General features: G+C 45.8%; 2 protein-coding genes across 3 annotated transcripts; one reads left to right on the plus strand and one right to left on the minus strand.

The window, feature by feature from the left end:
- Positions 1-572: 572 nt before the first annotated feature.
- Positions 573-5,730, minus strand: psma5 (proteasome 20S subunit alpha 5). The gene is made up of 10 exons (XM_028998600.1): positions 5,551-5,730; positions 4,961-4,999; positions 4,659-4,725; positions 4,399-4,525; positions 3,959-4,026; positions 3,767-3,874; positions 2,653-2,711; positions 2,471-2,573; positions 1,008-1,094; positions 573-917 (listed from the first exon to the last, which is right to left on the minus strand). Exons 2-10 carry the CDS (start codon positions 4,987-4,989, stop codon positions 840-842), a joined length of 726 nt encoding a protein of 241 aa, XP_028854433.1. The 5' UTR covers positions 4,990-4,999; positions 5,551-5,730; the 3' UTR covers positions 573-839.
- Positions 5,731-6,363: 633 nt separating this feature from the next.
- Positions 6,364-11,792, plus strand: sypl2a (synaptophysin-like 2a). 2 transcript variants are annotated; one of them, XM_028998601.1, is made up of 6 exons: positions 6,364-6,535; positions 6,661-6,735; positions 10,637-10,755; positions 10,870-11,071; positions 11,154-11,327; positions 11,536-11,792. In XM_028998601.1, exons 1-6 carry the CDS (start codon positions 6,521-6,523, stop codon positions 11,656-11,658), a joined length of 708 nt encoding a protein of 235 aa, XP_028854434.1. In that variant the 5' UTR covers positions 6,364-6,520; the 3' UTR covers positions 11,659-11,792. The 2 variants fall into 2 exon arrangements, with proteins under 2 accessions (XP_028854434.1, XP_028854435.1); XM_028998602.1 differs by lacking the exon at positions 6,661-6,735.
- The last annotated feature ends 824 nt before the right edge of the window (positions 11,793-12,616 follow it).

The raw sequence follows: 12,616 nt of genomic DNA on the forward strand, positions 1-12,616 counted from the left end.
TGGTTAAAAGGAGAGGACACATTTCGTTGTGTCACCGTGTGCTGCGCTGCAGTGTTTCACAATCACTTCACTTAACATTCTTATTAAACAAATCAGTGATGTGTCATTTTGGTGAACTGACTAAAATCAGTAACAGATTCTGATAAGGATGTCTTCTAAAAAAAGAAAAAAAAAAAACACAGGCGATGGGATCAGTTCTGGCCATCATAGAACACTCAGCAATGTGATCTGAGATAATGGGGCAGTGGTGGCCTAGCAGGGTTACGTAATTGGAAGGTTGCGAGGTAGCAAACCCAGATCCGCCAAGACGCCACTGAGCAAGGTACTTCTCCCTGGGCTCCTTTCATGGCTGCCCACTGCTCACCAAGGGTGACACATTTCATTGTGTCAACTTGTGCTGTGTTTCACAATGACAAACACTTCACTTCCATAAAACTATCACTACTACAAAAAAGAAGCATGTCAGAAGTGAACACCAAAGCGCATCTGGGCATTTCTTTTTTTTTTTTTTTTCCCCCCATTTTGTTTTAATTATTGGAACATTTCTTTTAAGAAAGAAACACACACTCGTCTCCAGAATACAGTTTTATTGATGCACTGATTCGTAACAAAAAGAACCCCCCCTCGCATTTATTCTACTTCCACTGTGTGTTGATCTGTTGAGGCCAGAACAGAATAGGGCTGTAGAAATATTTCAGATTACCAGAGCAAAAAGAACATACAAAGAGTCCGTGCCTGTCCGAACTAGGTCCTGAGCAGAGCCAAGGACGCCCGCTCCACACAGGTTCCGTTTCGTAGCCCACTGCCACATGGGGCCACCGGCCGAGAAGATGGTCGCATTAGATGTCCTTAATGACGTCCTCCAGTTCCTCTTTAGTATACATGTGGAAGGTCTTACCAGGTTCTATTGTGGCAAGCTGTGGATTTATATACATAAAAAAAATGAGAGAATGACATTTTAAACTGTATCGGCAATCATGACAGTGGGAGGCGGTTCAGAACTTTACCTCAATGTTGGTGGCATTCAGTTTCTCCTCCATGACCTGCTTCAGAATGGTGAGGGACGACTTGATGGCTTCTTTTAACGTCATGGACTGCAAGAAAAAGCCAACAAATAATATAAAAAAAAAAACTGCACAGACAATACATACAGGAAAAGAGCAAGGAAAAAGTCCCCTGCTACTGGCATTTGCTACTACACGTCTACACAGTGGGTGGACTTCTGAGAACGTTTTAAAGCAATAAACTATGGCCCGTGGAAGAACGGATTTAGAAATGTTAATGCTACTTCAAGTCCTGCTACTATTCTAATCAGATTTCCCTCAGAGGGTCAGACGCTTATTATATTGACGCGTCACATGCTCACAGAAGCAGATGTCACAAGTGGTGGAATTAAATCACAGATCTTCGGTATGAGAAGAATTCTTTATATTCTGGGCCTTTCAATGAGGTTTCACCAGAAATCTATACAAGTACATTCAAGTAACGTTTCCATTCGTCTTGACGTGGGACAGACAGAGCTGTCAGAGCAAACACGGCCAAATGAACAGGAGCTCCACGGCCCAGTTACCTTGTGGGGGAAGGCAAGGTGGGTATACTGGGAGAAGAAGAGCACTTTCGTGCGGACCGGCGTTGTTTTAGTCAACAAAATTCATGACGAAATACCTTAGACAATGAACCTTTTTGACATGATTGAGACGAGACTGGTCATGTGACGATAACTATAACCAAACATATCGTGTAACATTGTTGACAAATAAATTTGAGTATAAATATGGTTTACAAGATAAAAACTATACTAAAATGCCTCATTTATGTTAACTAAATAAGACAAGATGTTATTTCCTCTCATTTAAATAGAAAACTGCATAAGAATAATAATAACGCAATTGCGTTATTATTATTCTTATGCAGTTTTTCTATTTCCTGTATCTCTAGTGCAGTCGCATAGATTTACAGCATTTATCAGACGCCCTTATCCAGAGGAGAAAACTTCTGCAACAAGCAATCGCAGCATTAATTATATTTCAGGATACTTCTGATGGGCGAGCGATCTACGGACACTCCTTACAATGAAGTGGAAAAGAAAACAGAACGAGCATCTTTCGTGTCTAAAATGGATGTCGAGTATTCTTGAGTCTATGAGTTAATAATATAATAACAAGATAACCTTGTTTTAATTATGAAATGGGTTTGAAAATGTAGCCAACTGAAACTTGACTAGATTAAAATGAGACTGGACATGACTAATACTAATAAAGACTAAAATGACAGCTTTACGTGTAAACTAGAATTAAGAAATGCTGCCATTTCAGGATGTCGGAACACCTCAACAACCCAGAACAGCACAGGTCCAGGCCGCCTGAGCGCTTCCGCTACACTCAGCGCAAAGTCTCATCCTGCTTTCTTCCAAAGCGAGACCAACAGAAACGCACAACACTTGCTGCCAGACATGCAGGGAGGGGCATACCTTGTGGTAGACCTCCTGTAGGGAGCTCTGAGCCCCCTCAGAGGCCGAGCCGATAGCACGGGCATCACACTGTACGAACGTGCCGGAGGGGTCCATGTGGTACCTGAGAAACAAAACTTTAATCAATCAACAACGGACACACAAAACTCAGTTTAGAGAGCTGGGTTCGAATCAAATCTTACAGCTGCGGTCCTTTCTCATCCAAGCCCCCAAAGAGAAGCGCAACACCAAAAGGTCGACTCTGGAGTGCAGGAAAAAAAAAAAAAAAAGACAAAAACAATAATTACATATAGCACAGAGCCTATTCCATTAAAATATTTTCTTTGTAACCATGTTAACCCTGCATAAACCCTGTGTGCACAAGATGTATATTAGGAGTGTAGAGAACAGAGGGAAACGCTGGAGAAGAAGAAGTGATTGTCATTGTGAAACACTGCAGCACAGCACACGGTGACACAACAAAATGTGTCCTCTGCTTTTAACCATCTCCCTTGGTGAGCAGTGGGCAGCCATGACAGGTCTTGGTGGATCGGGATTCGAACCGGCAACCTTCTGATGGTAGTAGCCTAGTGGGTAAGACACTCGCCTGTGAACCAGGTTCAAACCCCACTTACTACCATTGTGTCCCTGAGCAAGACACTTAACCCTTAGTTGCTCCAGGGTGAATGTCCCTGTAACTACTGATTGCAAGTCGCTCTGGATAAGGGCGTCTGAAAAAATCCGGTAAATGTAAATGATTACGGGGCCGCTTCCTTAACCGCTAGGCCACCACTGCGCTACACCTGGCCATGTGACATGTTAAATCATCCAGAATGAGGAATTGGGGGGTGTGCGAGAGTTGTCAATCATGGCCACAGGCTACAGCCTTTTAAACTTTACTGAAACACTTCAGTAAAGTTCATCTTCTGTGTGTCAGAAGCAGTCACAGTCCAACAAAAAAATGGCTGGGTGGGTAGCCAGTTCCTCCTCTTGGAAAACTCACAAAACCATGAAAGTGAAGTGATTATCATTTTGCATTGTGATTGTCAGCACACGGTGACACAGTGAAACGTGTCCTCTGTATTTAACCATCACCCTTGGTGAGCAGTGGGCACCATGACAGGCGCCCGGAGAGCAGTGTGCGGGGACGGCGCTTTGCTCAGTGGCACCTTGGTGGTTCAGAATTGAACCGGCAACCTTCCGATTACGGGTCCATTTCCGTACTCACTAGGCCATGACTGCCATGTCTTTACCAAAGACTAAACCACCAGGAAAACACCGAAAATGCAGCAAATTAAAGATTTAATAAACGCTTACCATGGCTCCAGGGTCGGCATCTTCTTCTCCAAACTGTAAGGCCAGGTTGGAAACGGCCTGGGTGACGCTCTCCACAGTCATTGTTTCATTATACGTAAACCAGTGGTTCTAAGCAAAGGAAAACAGAAAAAAATGTTAGCACCGATTTAATTGCTACACGTTGTGAATTTGTGCAGAACTATAATTTCACACCTGCGTCTCCACTCTGGCTTTGTCTATGAGTGTTTTGGCATCAGCAATCAACCCACTCATGGCACAACCTTGGAAGAAAGGGGAACATTTCAGCACCTTGCAGAAAATTAATGAGGGCCATATTTCAAATTTACTACATCGTGAAAATTCTGCCTCATGTGCTTGTCGTGGGCTTTGTTGAAGATATTTCGTCTCACTTTATACATATTTGTGTATTGTTACTAATCCGCTTTCTTATGAAATTATGTTTAAACCAGACCTGGATTTAGTAGTGGGTCCCTAAGAAACACTAATATTTATGTTGCTGCATGCTGAACTACATTAAATGTTGACACAGTCTCTTCCTGAACTATGTAAAACACACAAATTATAATAATTAAGTAGCAATAATTTCATCAAATTTGAAAAATGTGGTTATGAGACCTGAGTGACTACTTTACCAATATGGGCGTCAATCTCAACAATCTTCTCAATGCTGCTGGGCTCCATCAGTGGGGAGGTTATCCTCTTCTCCACTGCCAGACACACTCCTTCAGACGTCTGGATGCCAATGGCAGTGGATCCAAGCTACAAGAGACATATGGTTCTCGCCATGATTATTTTTTTTCTTGCCATCGTTGTCTTTTCACAATTGAATGACGTACATAACGTAACGCTGGAACATACGGTCAGCGGACGAGCATGACAAAAGGCGGCCTACCTTGATCGCCTCAATGGCATATTCCACCTGAAACAGCCTTCCCTCAGGAGAGAACGTGTTCACCCCTCTGAAATAAAATCAATAATTCATGCTGACAACAGGACAAAGCCAGAACGAAAGTGAAAGTAACTTTGTTTTCCCCCCTCTTTTGAAACCAGGAACTAAGAACATCACGACGTCGGAAGGGGATGCAGTTATTCGGCCAATTTACCACACAGGCACGTACACAACACACACAAACACGCGTAATACAACTGATTAATAAAACAGAAGTGATAGTTATGGGGGGGACCACCGCTCACCTGTCGTACTCTGATCTGGTCAAGAACATGTTTTCGCTCCTGTCGTGAGATTCAAGCAGAATGGATGAAAGCGTTAGGCAAAGAAAATCAGCAACGTCCGGTGCGGCAAGCTAGCTCGCTACGCTCATGAGCTAGCTCTGCGGACGAGAACGCCCACTTCCAGCATCCTCGCCACTGATTGGACGGTCACGGGACTAGAGGCGGGGCCACGGGGCAACAACCTCCTGCTATTGGTCGGCCTGCGAGTCCGTCAGCGGTTTAGCGTTCTTAAAGCTAACGGACGCGCTTCCATTCATCTGAACTTGAACCAAGGGTGCAAACATAAAATTAAAGAAGGCCGCTGAACACGTTTGGCTCCAGGTTAAAAGTGTGTTTAACAAGAACGATATAGTTGAGATAAGATGAATGCAGTTACACAAATCATTTAGCAGGCACGGATATAACCGGCAAGATAAACAGTGTACAAGTTAGCTGAAATGCTGCCAAATAAACGTATATGCGGCAGCTTGTACTCTTACGGACACAAACACAACCGGTCTGTTTTTAACAGTCCGCGAATTCGGGTGCAGTAACGCGTTTCGCACACATACCTCTGGCTGTACAAGAGTGAGTTTGCTGGTTTCAACAGAACCGGAAGTGTGCCGCTGTAACTGCTCCGGCCGGACACGTCACAGGCCGAGAGCGTTCCGGGTGCAAAGGCGCAGTCCAATGTTTATTCATTATGTTTCCAGTTTTATTTTTGCAGATATTTTTCAATGCAGCCGACCGCAAGCGAGGGCGGGATAATGCAAGGAATATAAAAAAAAAAAGTTGTAAATATAACACCAACAATCCCAGCAGGCCAGTGAGGATACGTGACGTTAAATAGATAATGGTGGCGAGGCAAGACCAACCTGGGCTGTATAAAACTAGACCGAAGTGGTTTTGGCTAAAAGTAAAAGGATTTTTTTTATTTACACAATTTAAACAGTATTCTTAAGAATGGAAGGCCTCGTGGATATTTGGTCACAGAGTTGTCCTTTTTTAGCTGAAGGCTCAAAAGCAAGTACAGATCTCTATATATTTTATCCCCAACACCTTAATTAAGTGAGCAAGCAATCATCAATGCTTTTGAAATCAATGAACAATTGTCCTCACAATGGAAGTCAGCATACCCATCCGGAGAGTTAAAAGAAAAAAGCTGCTCACCAACATTGCTTAATAGTGAAAAAGAAATCTGCATTTTAATCATTAATCTGTCACCATCTGTAGTTTGAGCATACCCTATGCACACATATTATGAATGAGTATTGTGCAATAAATACGTATATTTATACCCAGACACAAAACATTTGATACGCGGCCTAACATGAGCCAATCAGAATTGAGGAGCCTGCCTCTTTAAGACGGACTTGAATCACGTGTGCAGCCGCAGGTCAGAAACTTTGACAAGTTTTACAACCCGAATTCGCGTTTTCTGGACAGCGTTAACCTCGAGGTGTGCGTCGTGCGGCTCTCCGCGGGTGACATTTTCTCTCCTCGTCTCGCCGCAGAGCAGTTCGAGTTTACAGTTCCCGCGCCATGGACACCGTTCAGGTAAGGAAATAAAAGTAGAACAAAAAAAAAAAAAAAATGGGCAGGGCTGCGAACTTCATGAGCTTGAACGAACGCAACGTGTCATTATTTAAAAAAAAAAAAAAAAGTCTTTCGACTTCCTACAGAAGTTCACGTCTGGCTTTAAACTGGACCTGGGACCCCTGAAGGAGCCGCTCGGGTTTATTCGAGTTCTGGAGTGGGTAAGTCTCGGCCAACACCCCGCTTTGTGACCTGAAACCTGATTGGACGATCCGCGTCCCGCCGAACCGTTGGTCGGAGCGGAATTATCGACGGTACCGGGTCGGGCGGACACGGGGACGCGGCGAGTCGGCGTGGGGCGGCGTCCTCGGCAATCCCCGTTGGCAGAGTCGAGTCGTGTCCAGGTGTCATTTTTAGACTCCCGTGTGTGGGAACGGGTGGCAGCTGGTGCCATATAAATACCCGTGTCGCTGTGGAGAGACGTAAGGCTCCCACGTAACGTAACGTACAGTAACGAACTCGAGGTGCGCGGGCGACATTTGATCCATCCATCCGACCCGGACACTCCACGCCGCGGGTGGGTGGCCACTGGGCGGGCCACACCCACATCATCACAGCCCTCCCCGGAAGTCGGACCCCCAGGGCCCTGCGGAGACTGGAAGCTGGTAAAAAGACCAGCACTGTGTAGGGAGGTAGTTGCCCAGTGTCTACGAACCAGAACCCCACACACTACCTGAGCAAGACACCCAACCCTGAGTGTCTCCAGGGGGGCATGGTCCCCGCAACCACGGGATAAGGGTGTCTGGTAGATGCAAATGTAGGATTATCTCCCGGATGGAGGAGAGGTCGTGGCCCCTGGCTGCTCCTAGATGAGTGCAGTGACAGGATGACCCCCACTGACCCACCTCCTCCGTGTACCACTGGACGTGGAGGGAGAGTGTGTGCACGAGTAGAAAAACCAGGGGTGGTAGTGGCCTAGTGGCAAGACACTCGCCTGTGAACCAGGTGACCCAGGTTCAAACCCCACCTACCACCATTGTGTCCCCGAGCAGGACACCCAACCAGGGGGACCGTCCATGCAACCACTGAATAAGGGCATTTGGTAAATGTAGAATTATCTCCAGGAGCTGGCTGCCCTAGACATGAGTGCAGTGACAGGATGACCCCACTGTGACCCGCTTCCTCCGTGCACCACTGTACAACTGGACGTGCAGGGAGCGTGTGTACGAGTAGAAATGCTGATTGGCACATTTCCCCTTCCGTCTTTGCAAGTCTAACTGGTTGGAGAAAAACGGTTTGTGTGTTAGGGAGTATGCAGTAAATGTACGACTGTCACGAGTGTTCTCTAAATGTTTGCAATTTCACACAGACAGTGTGTAAAGCACAACGAGTAATAAACGTGTGTTTCTGAGTATGTAGTGTGTGTGTATTCCCGGTGTTGGAGTATCAGTAGGAATCTTCCTGAAAACCACGACTGCTCTTGGAAGGGGGAAAAAGGGGGGTTAGTTATCAGCTGGATCAGAATTAGATATGATCCCCTCCCGATAATGATGTGGTTTGCCTAGCGGATATCTGACAGGTGGGCCGATCCATTTGTTTTGTACGGCATGAACGTCTGAAGAGCGCCTTTTTTTTTTTTTTTTTGAAGGTTTTCTGTTAAATGGCGCGGCAAGCGAGCTTCTGCTCACGCTGTCGTGAATTTAGTTGAACTTTGACCTCCAGGCACCACGACACAGTGTCACACGATAGAAACTAGCTCAAGATGGAGGAGAGGTCGATTACGGCAGTGTAGCACGAGAGTAACAACTTTTTTTTTTTTTTTTTGCTTGGGCTGTTGGCGGTTTTTATTACGTTTTAAAGATGACACGATAACCAGACCAGTTGATCCACTGTGGCGACCCCTAACAGGGGCTGCCGAAGCAAGAAGAATCCACTGCGACTAGACTGATATTTACATTTACAGCATTTACCAGACGCCCTTATCCAGAGCGCCTTACAAGCAGAAGTTACAGGGACAGTCCCCCCCTGGGGACACTCAGGGTTAAGTGTCCTGCTCAGGGACACGATGGTAGTAAGTGGTTTGAACCTGGGTCTTTCTGGTTCACAGGCGAGTGTGTTACCCACTAGGCTACTATCACTACTACTACTATATTTAATAGACTGGTGTCTCCATAGCAACCACAAAAATATTAAAGGTTGACTTGGTTGAGTTGGTATCAGGACGGGATTGTAAAAAATGTGGCTCGCCCATCCCTACTTTTTATAAGGAGAAGGGGATCAGAAGGATTATTGAATTGTGCAGCCGATCCTGCCGGGGTTTGTGTGTGTGAGTGTGTGTGCTGTACGCGGGACGCCGTGTACGGTGTATACCCGGACACCGCAGGTGTCAATCATTACGCCGCTGCGGCCCCGTTTTAACTGCCTCCTCCCACTCGCGCAAGCAGATGTGTTATCTGAAGCCGCCAGGGCTCGCGCATTCGGCACTTTGTCGAGCGCTGCCAGAGTCTAATTGTTTGACGTCGAACTTTGTACCATAACCGCATCCCCAGAGATTTGAATCGACTTGGGGGGCGCGGCTCCGCTCACCTGCCAGCCTGGTGCAGCAGGCGATGGATCGGCCTCGCCCGTACAGGGCGGGTCTACGCGCGAACAGTTCGCAGCTCCTCGTCCAGGCAACGGTCACCTCTAAACTCGACCATCTCCTGGCTGGAGCCTCTGCAGTCACCATAAAACCACTCCAGATGGTCCAAAACGTGGCAGCCGCCTCATCTTCAACCAGCCGAATCACACCCACGTCCCGCCTCTCCTCACCTCTCCCCACCGGCTCCCGGTAGCTGCTCACATCAAGTCCTTGATGCTGCCTACAGGGCTGTAAATGGAAGTTCTCCCTCTTACACCAACACACTACTAGCCAGTTACACTCCTGCACGCCCTCTCGGATCTGCAAATGAAACGAGACTAAAAATTCCCTCTTCACGGGGTCTCCGGTCCCAATCAGCTCTGTTCTCCTCCGTTGTCCCTGGCTGGTGGAACGACCTGTCCTGCTCCGTTCGACTAGCCGAGACTACCAGCACCTTTTAAGAAGGAGTTTAAAACCCACTTGTTCAAAAAGTATTTCAGACGAATCTAACACACACACACACACACACACACACACACTGCACAAAATGTGAAAAAATTAAAATAGAAAAATTCGTCGAGTACTTAACAAATCCCCCAGCATGTTCTATTCCTGACATGTTCGGCCTTATCAGGGCTCTTAGTTTTGTAACTCAAAATCTATAGAAACCGAATGAGGATTGCTGGTGTCGTCCTCCTGTAAGATGCTTTGGATAAAAGCGTCCGCAAAGTGAAGTAAAGTAAAGAACAGTTCAGAAGGGCTGAATCGACGGTGGCTGCCGGTGTTTACAGCGGCGCGCACATGACTTTTTCCTGACAGGAAGTGCTTTGTTTGTAAAGGGAATGGGTTGTGTGTGTGTGTGTGTGTTCGTGTTCCCGTCTTTGCTTTTCTTGCATGGTTGAAGAGGTAGAATTTTTTTTATATTATTTTTCCCCTCCTGCTGTGCTGTTCGTTTTTTTTTTTTTTTTTTTTTTTTTTTATTGCAGACTCGCCAGTTTATTACAGCGGAAGTGGCTGACGAATCGGGGGGGGGAAGCATTACGAAAAACACAAATTTATAATAAAAGGTGCACAAACTGCCGAACACGATAAGTCCGTGTTTGGCCAAAAACGTTGGGGACGTGAAAAGCACCCGTGTCCAGTTCGTATAACAGCCACTTTCCTGCACGACATCCCAGCATGCCTTTCAAAGGCCACTAGTCCACGCCCCCGCAGAAATGAGGGCGGCTTGTGAAATGTTGGTGAAACGATTGGAAATAAGACACGCCACACAACAGGAGCGAACGGCGTTAAATAACGCGGGCGTCGGTTCAACATCGTACAATACGGGAAATCCTTCCTTCCCCCCGGCCGCCTGGCATATTACACAGTTCGATTGTTCACTATTCTGCCAATTAAAGCGAATATTGTGTTTTCAGACTATTTTTTATAACCACATGCACAGTGTAATCATGGACGCCAGGGTCTTATTTTTATTTCTTTACGGTGTCCTTCATACGCAGGTCTTCTCTATATTTGCCTTTGCCACGACTGGCGGATATTCTGGCACCACCAGCATTCTTATGAATTGCCCTACTAAAGCGGAGCAATCGGTTCCGATCCATTTCGCCTACCCTTTCCGGTAAGAGGGTCTTTTTTTTTTTTTTTTTTTTATTATTATTATTATTATTATTCTCCAGATTTTCTGCATTTCATTAAAATAAATAATATATTTTTTTTTTTTGTCCACCTGCAGACTCCCAGGTTACCCGTATCTTGTCCCGTCCTGCAACGCCACTGCAGAGGGTAACAAGACGTACCTCATTGGCGATTTCTCCTCCTCCGCCGAGTTCTACGTCTGTGTCGGCGTTTTTGCCTTCCTGTACTGCACTTTCACCTTGGTGCTGTACCTGGGCTACCAGCATGTCTACCAAGAGTCCAGCCGCGGGCCCGTCGTGGTGAGTATCTGCAGCACGGAGCCCCACGTGCACTCTCCGCGCGGATATTTCACGCCCTTCTCCCCCGTCATTCCGTTTCCAGGACTTGTTTGTGACCGGGATCTTTGCGTTCCTGTGGCTGGTGTCGTCCTCGGCTTGGGGGAAGGGTCTGACGGACGTGAAAAACGCCACGGACCCAGAGAACCTGGTGAAGCTCCTGGGCTGTTCCTGCAAGGCGGGCCCGTTTGCTGCCATGGGGCGACTCAATGCTTCTGTGGTAAGGCTTTGTGTGTGGGATCTAGAGGATTTTATGTATGTTTTATGGGACTGGAGTACAAATCTGGTGATTTTGAGGAATAATGACGGCCATTTTGTATTCTTCTGTGCTCTGCAACAGGCCAGAGGGGGGAATCTCATCCCTTTTATCATCTTTGCTTCCTGATCCTGCCACTTTTTAAGTTGCTGACTTGTTTATTCTTTTGCAGACCTTTGGGTTCTTGAATCTCATTCTGTGGGCAGGAAACTGCTGGTTCATTTATAAGGAAACGCCGTTCCATAAGCCAGCCAACCAGCCTGCCGACGAAGAGAAAGCAGCGGCCGGACCCTAACTGCATGGGAATGGCCTCGTCTGCACCTTCATGCCAATCAAACAGGAGAGAAAAGCCATCGTTGGTTGCTATAATTTACATAAAAAAAAAAAAAAAATGTTTGTCAATTCTAACAGGCCACTTTGTTCCCATTTTGAATTCCACAGCATTTTTATTGGTTTGGAATTGGCCCCATCCACTTTCTGTTACCCTGAATGTCCGAGAGGCCAACAAAATGACTTTTCCCCCCCTGGTCATAATTAGCTGGTACATTTTAACTGATGGCAGTTGACAAGTTCCCTACAAGTATCCCTCTTGGCCTTTATATTTATGTGTTAAATTTCAGTAACCCGCACGTTCCACCATACCACGCGACCAGACGTTTGAGGCACTTGCCTGTGTGCACTTATATTCTAACTTAAGAATGTGAATTTTGAGAAACACTAGCGCTGTGGCCTTTACACCGGCACACTTTTCCAGAAGTATTTATTCACGTCAAAGTGCAGACTCTGGCAGACCGAATGTCTGATCTAGTGGCGATACATTGCCACAGATCCGTCTCTCTGCTTCCGCACGTGGGCTGCTTGCTTTCACGTTTTTCTAGCTCTGCCGTTTCTGGAAGTTACTGAAATGTTTTGTAGAGGTGTTCTAAAGATTAGAACCGTTTAGATTGTGATGGGTTTTTTTTTGCTCTCAAAAGCAGAAATTTTTTTTTTTTCTCTTGGTTTTCATTATTTATACACTTCTTTTCAGACTTCATGCAGCAAGTCATCTTTATTTTTTATATTTACTTAATTTGGTATTCGGTGGCTTTTTTTTTTTTTTTTTTTTTCCTGTTGTGTTGTCATTGCATTGGATTTTCAGTGCCTAATGCAAAAAGTTCTTACCACATTTGTACTGAAGTTCATTTATCAGTTTTCAGTAATGTACTAATAGCAAAATTATTGCCTTATGTGATAGTTTTGTGAATTAGGTCTTA

This window comes from Denticeps clupeoides, chromosome 12 (assembly GCF_900700375.1).
Source record: "Denticeps clupeoides chromosome 12, fDenClu1.1, whole genome shotgun sequence".
NCBI classification, from domain to species: domain Eukaryota; kingdom Metazoa; phylum Chordata; class Actinopteri; order Clupeiformes; family Denticipitidae; genus Denticeps; species Denticeps clupeoides.

Bases quoted from the DNA above. Each gene is read 5' to 3' on its own strand.
- psma5 (XM_028998600.1), bottom strand. From the start codon at position 4,989: ATGTTCTTGACCAGATCAGAGTACGACAG. The intron at 4,726-4,960 runs GTGAGCGGTGGT...ATTTTATTTCAG, and splicing joins ACCAGATCAGAGTACGACAG to AGGGGTGAACACGTTCTCTC. The intron at 4,526-4,658 runs GTAGGCCGCCTT...TGTCTCTTGTAG, and splicing joins ATGCCATTGAGGCGATCAAG to CTTGGATCCACTGCCATTGG.
- sypl2a (XM_028998601.1), top strand. The intron at 10,756-10,869 runs GTAAGAGGGTCT...GTCCACCTGCAG, and splicing joins CATTTCGCCTACCCTTTCCG to ACTCCCAGGTTACCCGTATC. The intron at 11,072-11,153 runs GTGAGTATCTGC...TTCCGTTTCCAG, and splicing joins CCAGCCGCGGGCCCGTCGTG to GACTTGTTTGTGACCGGGAT.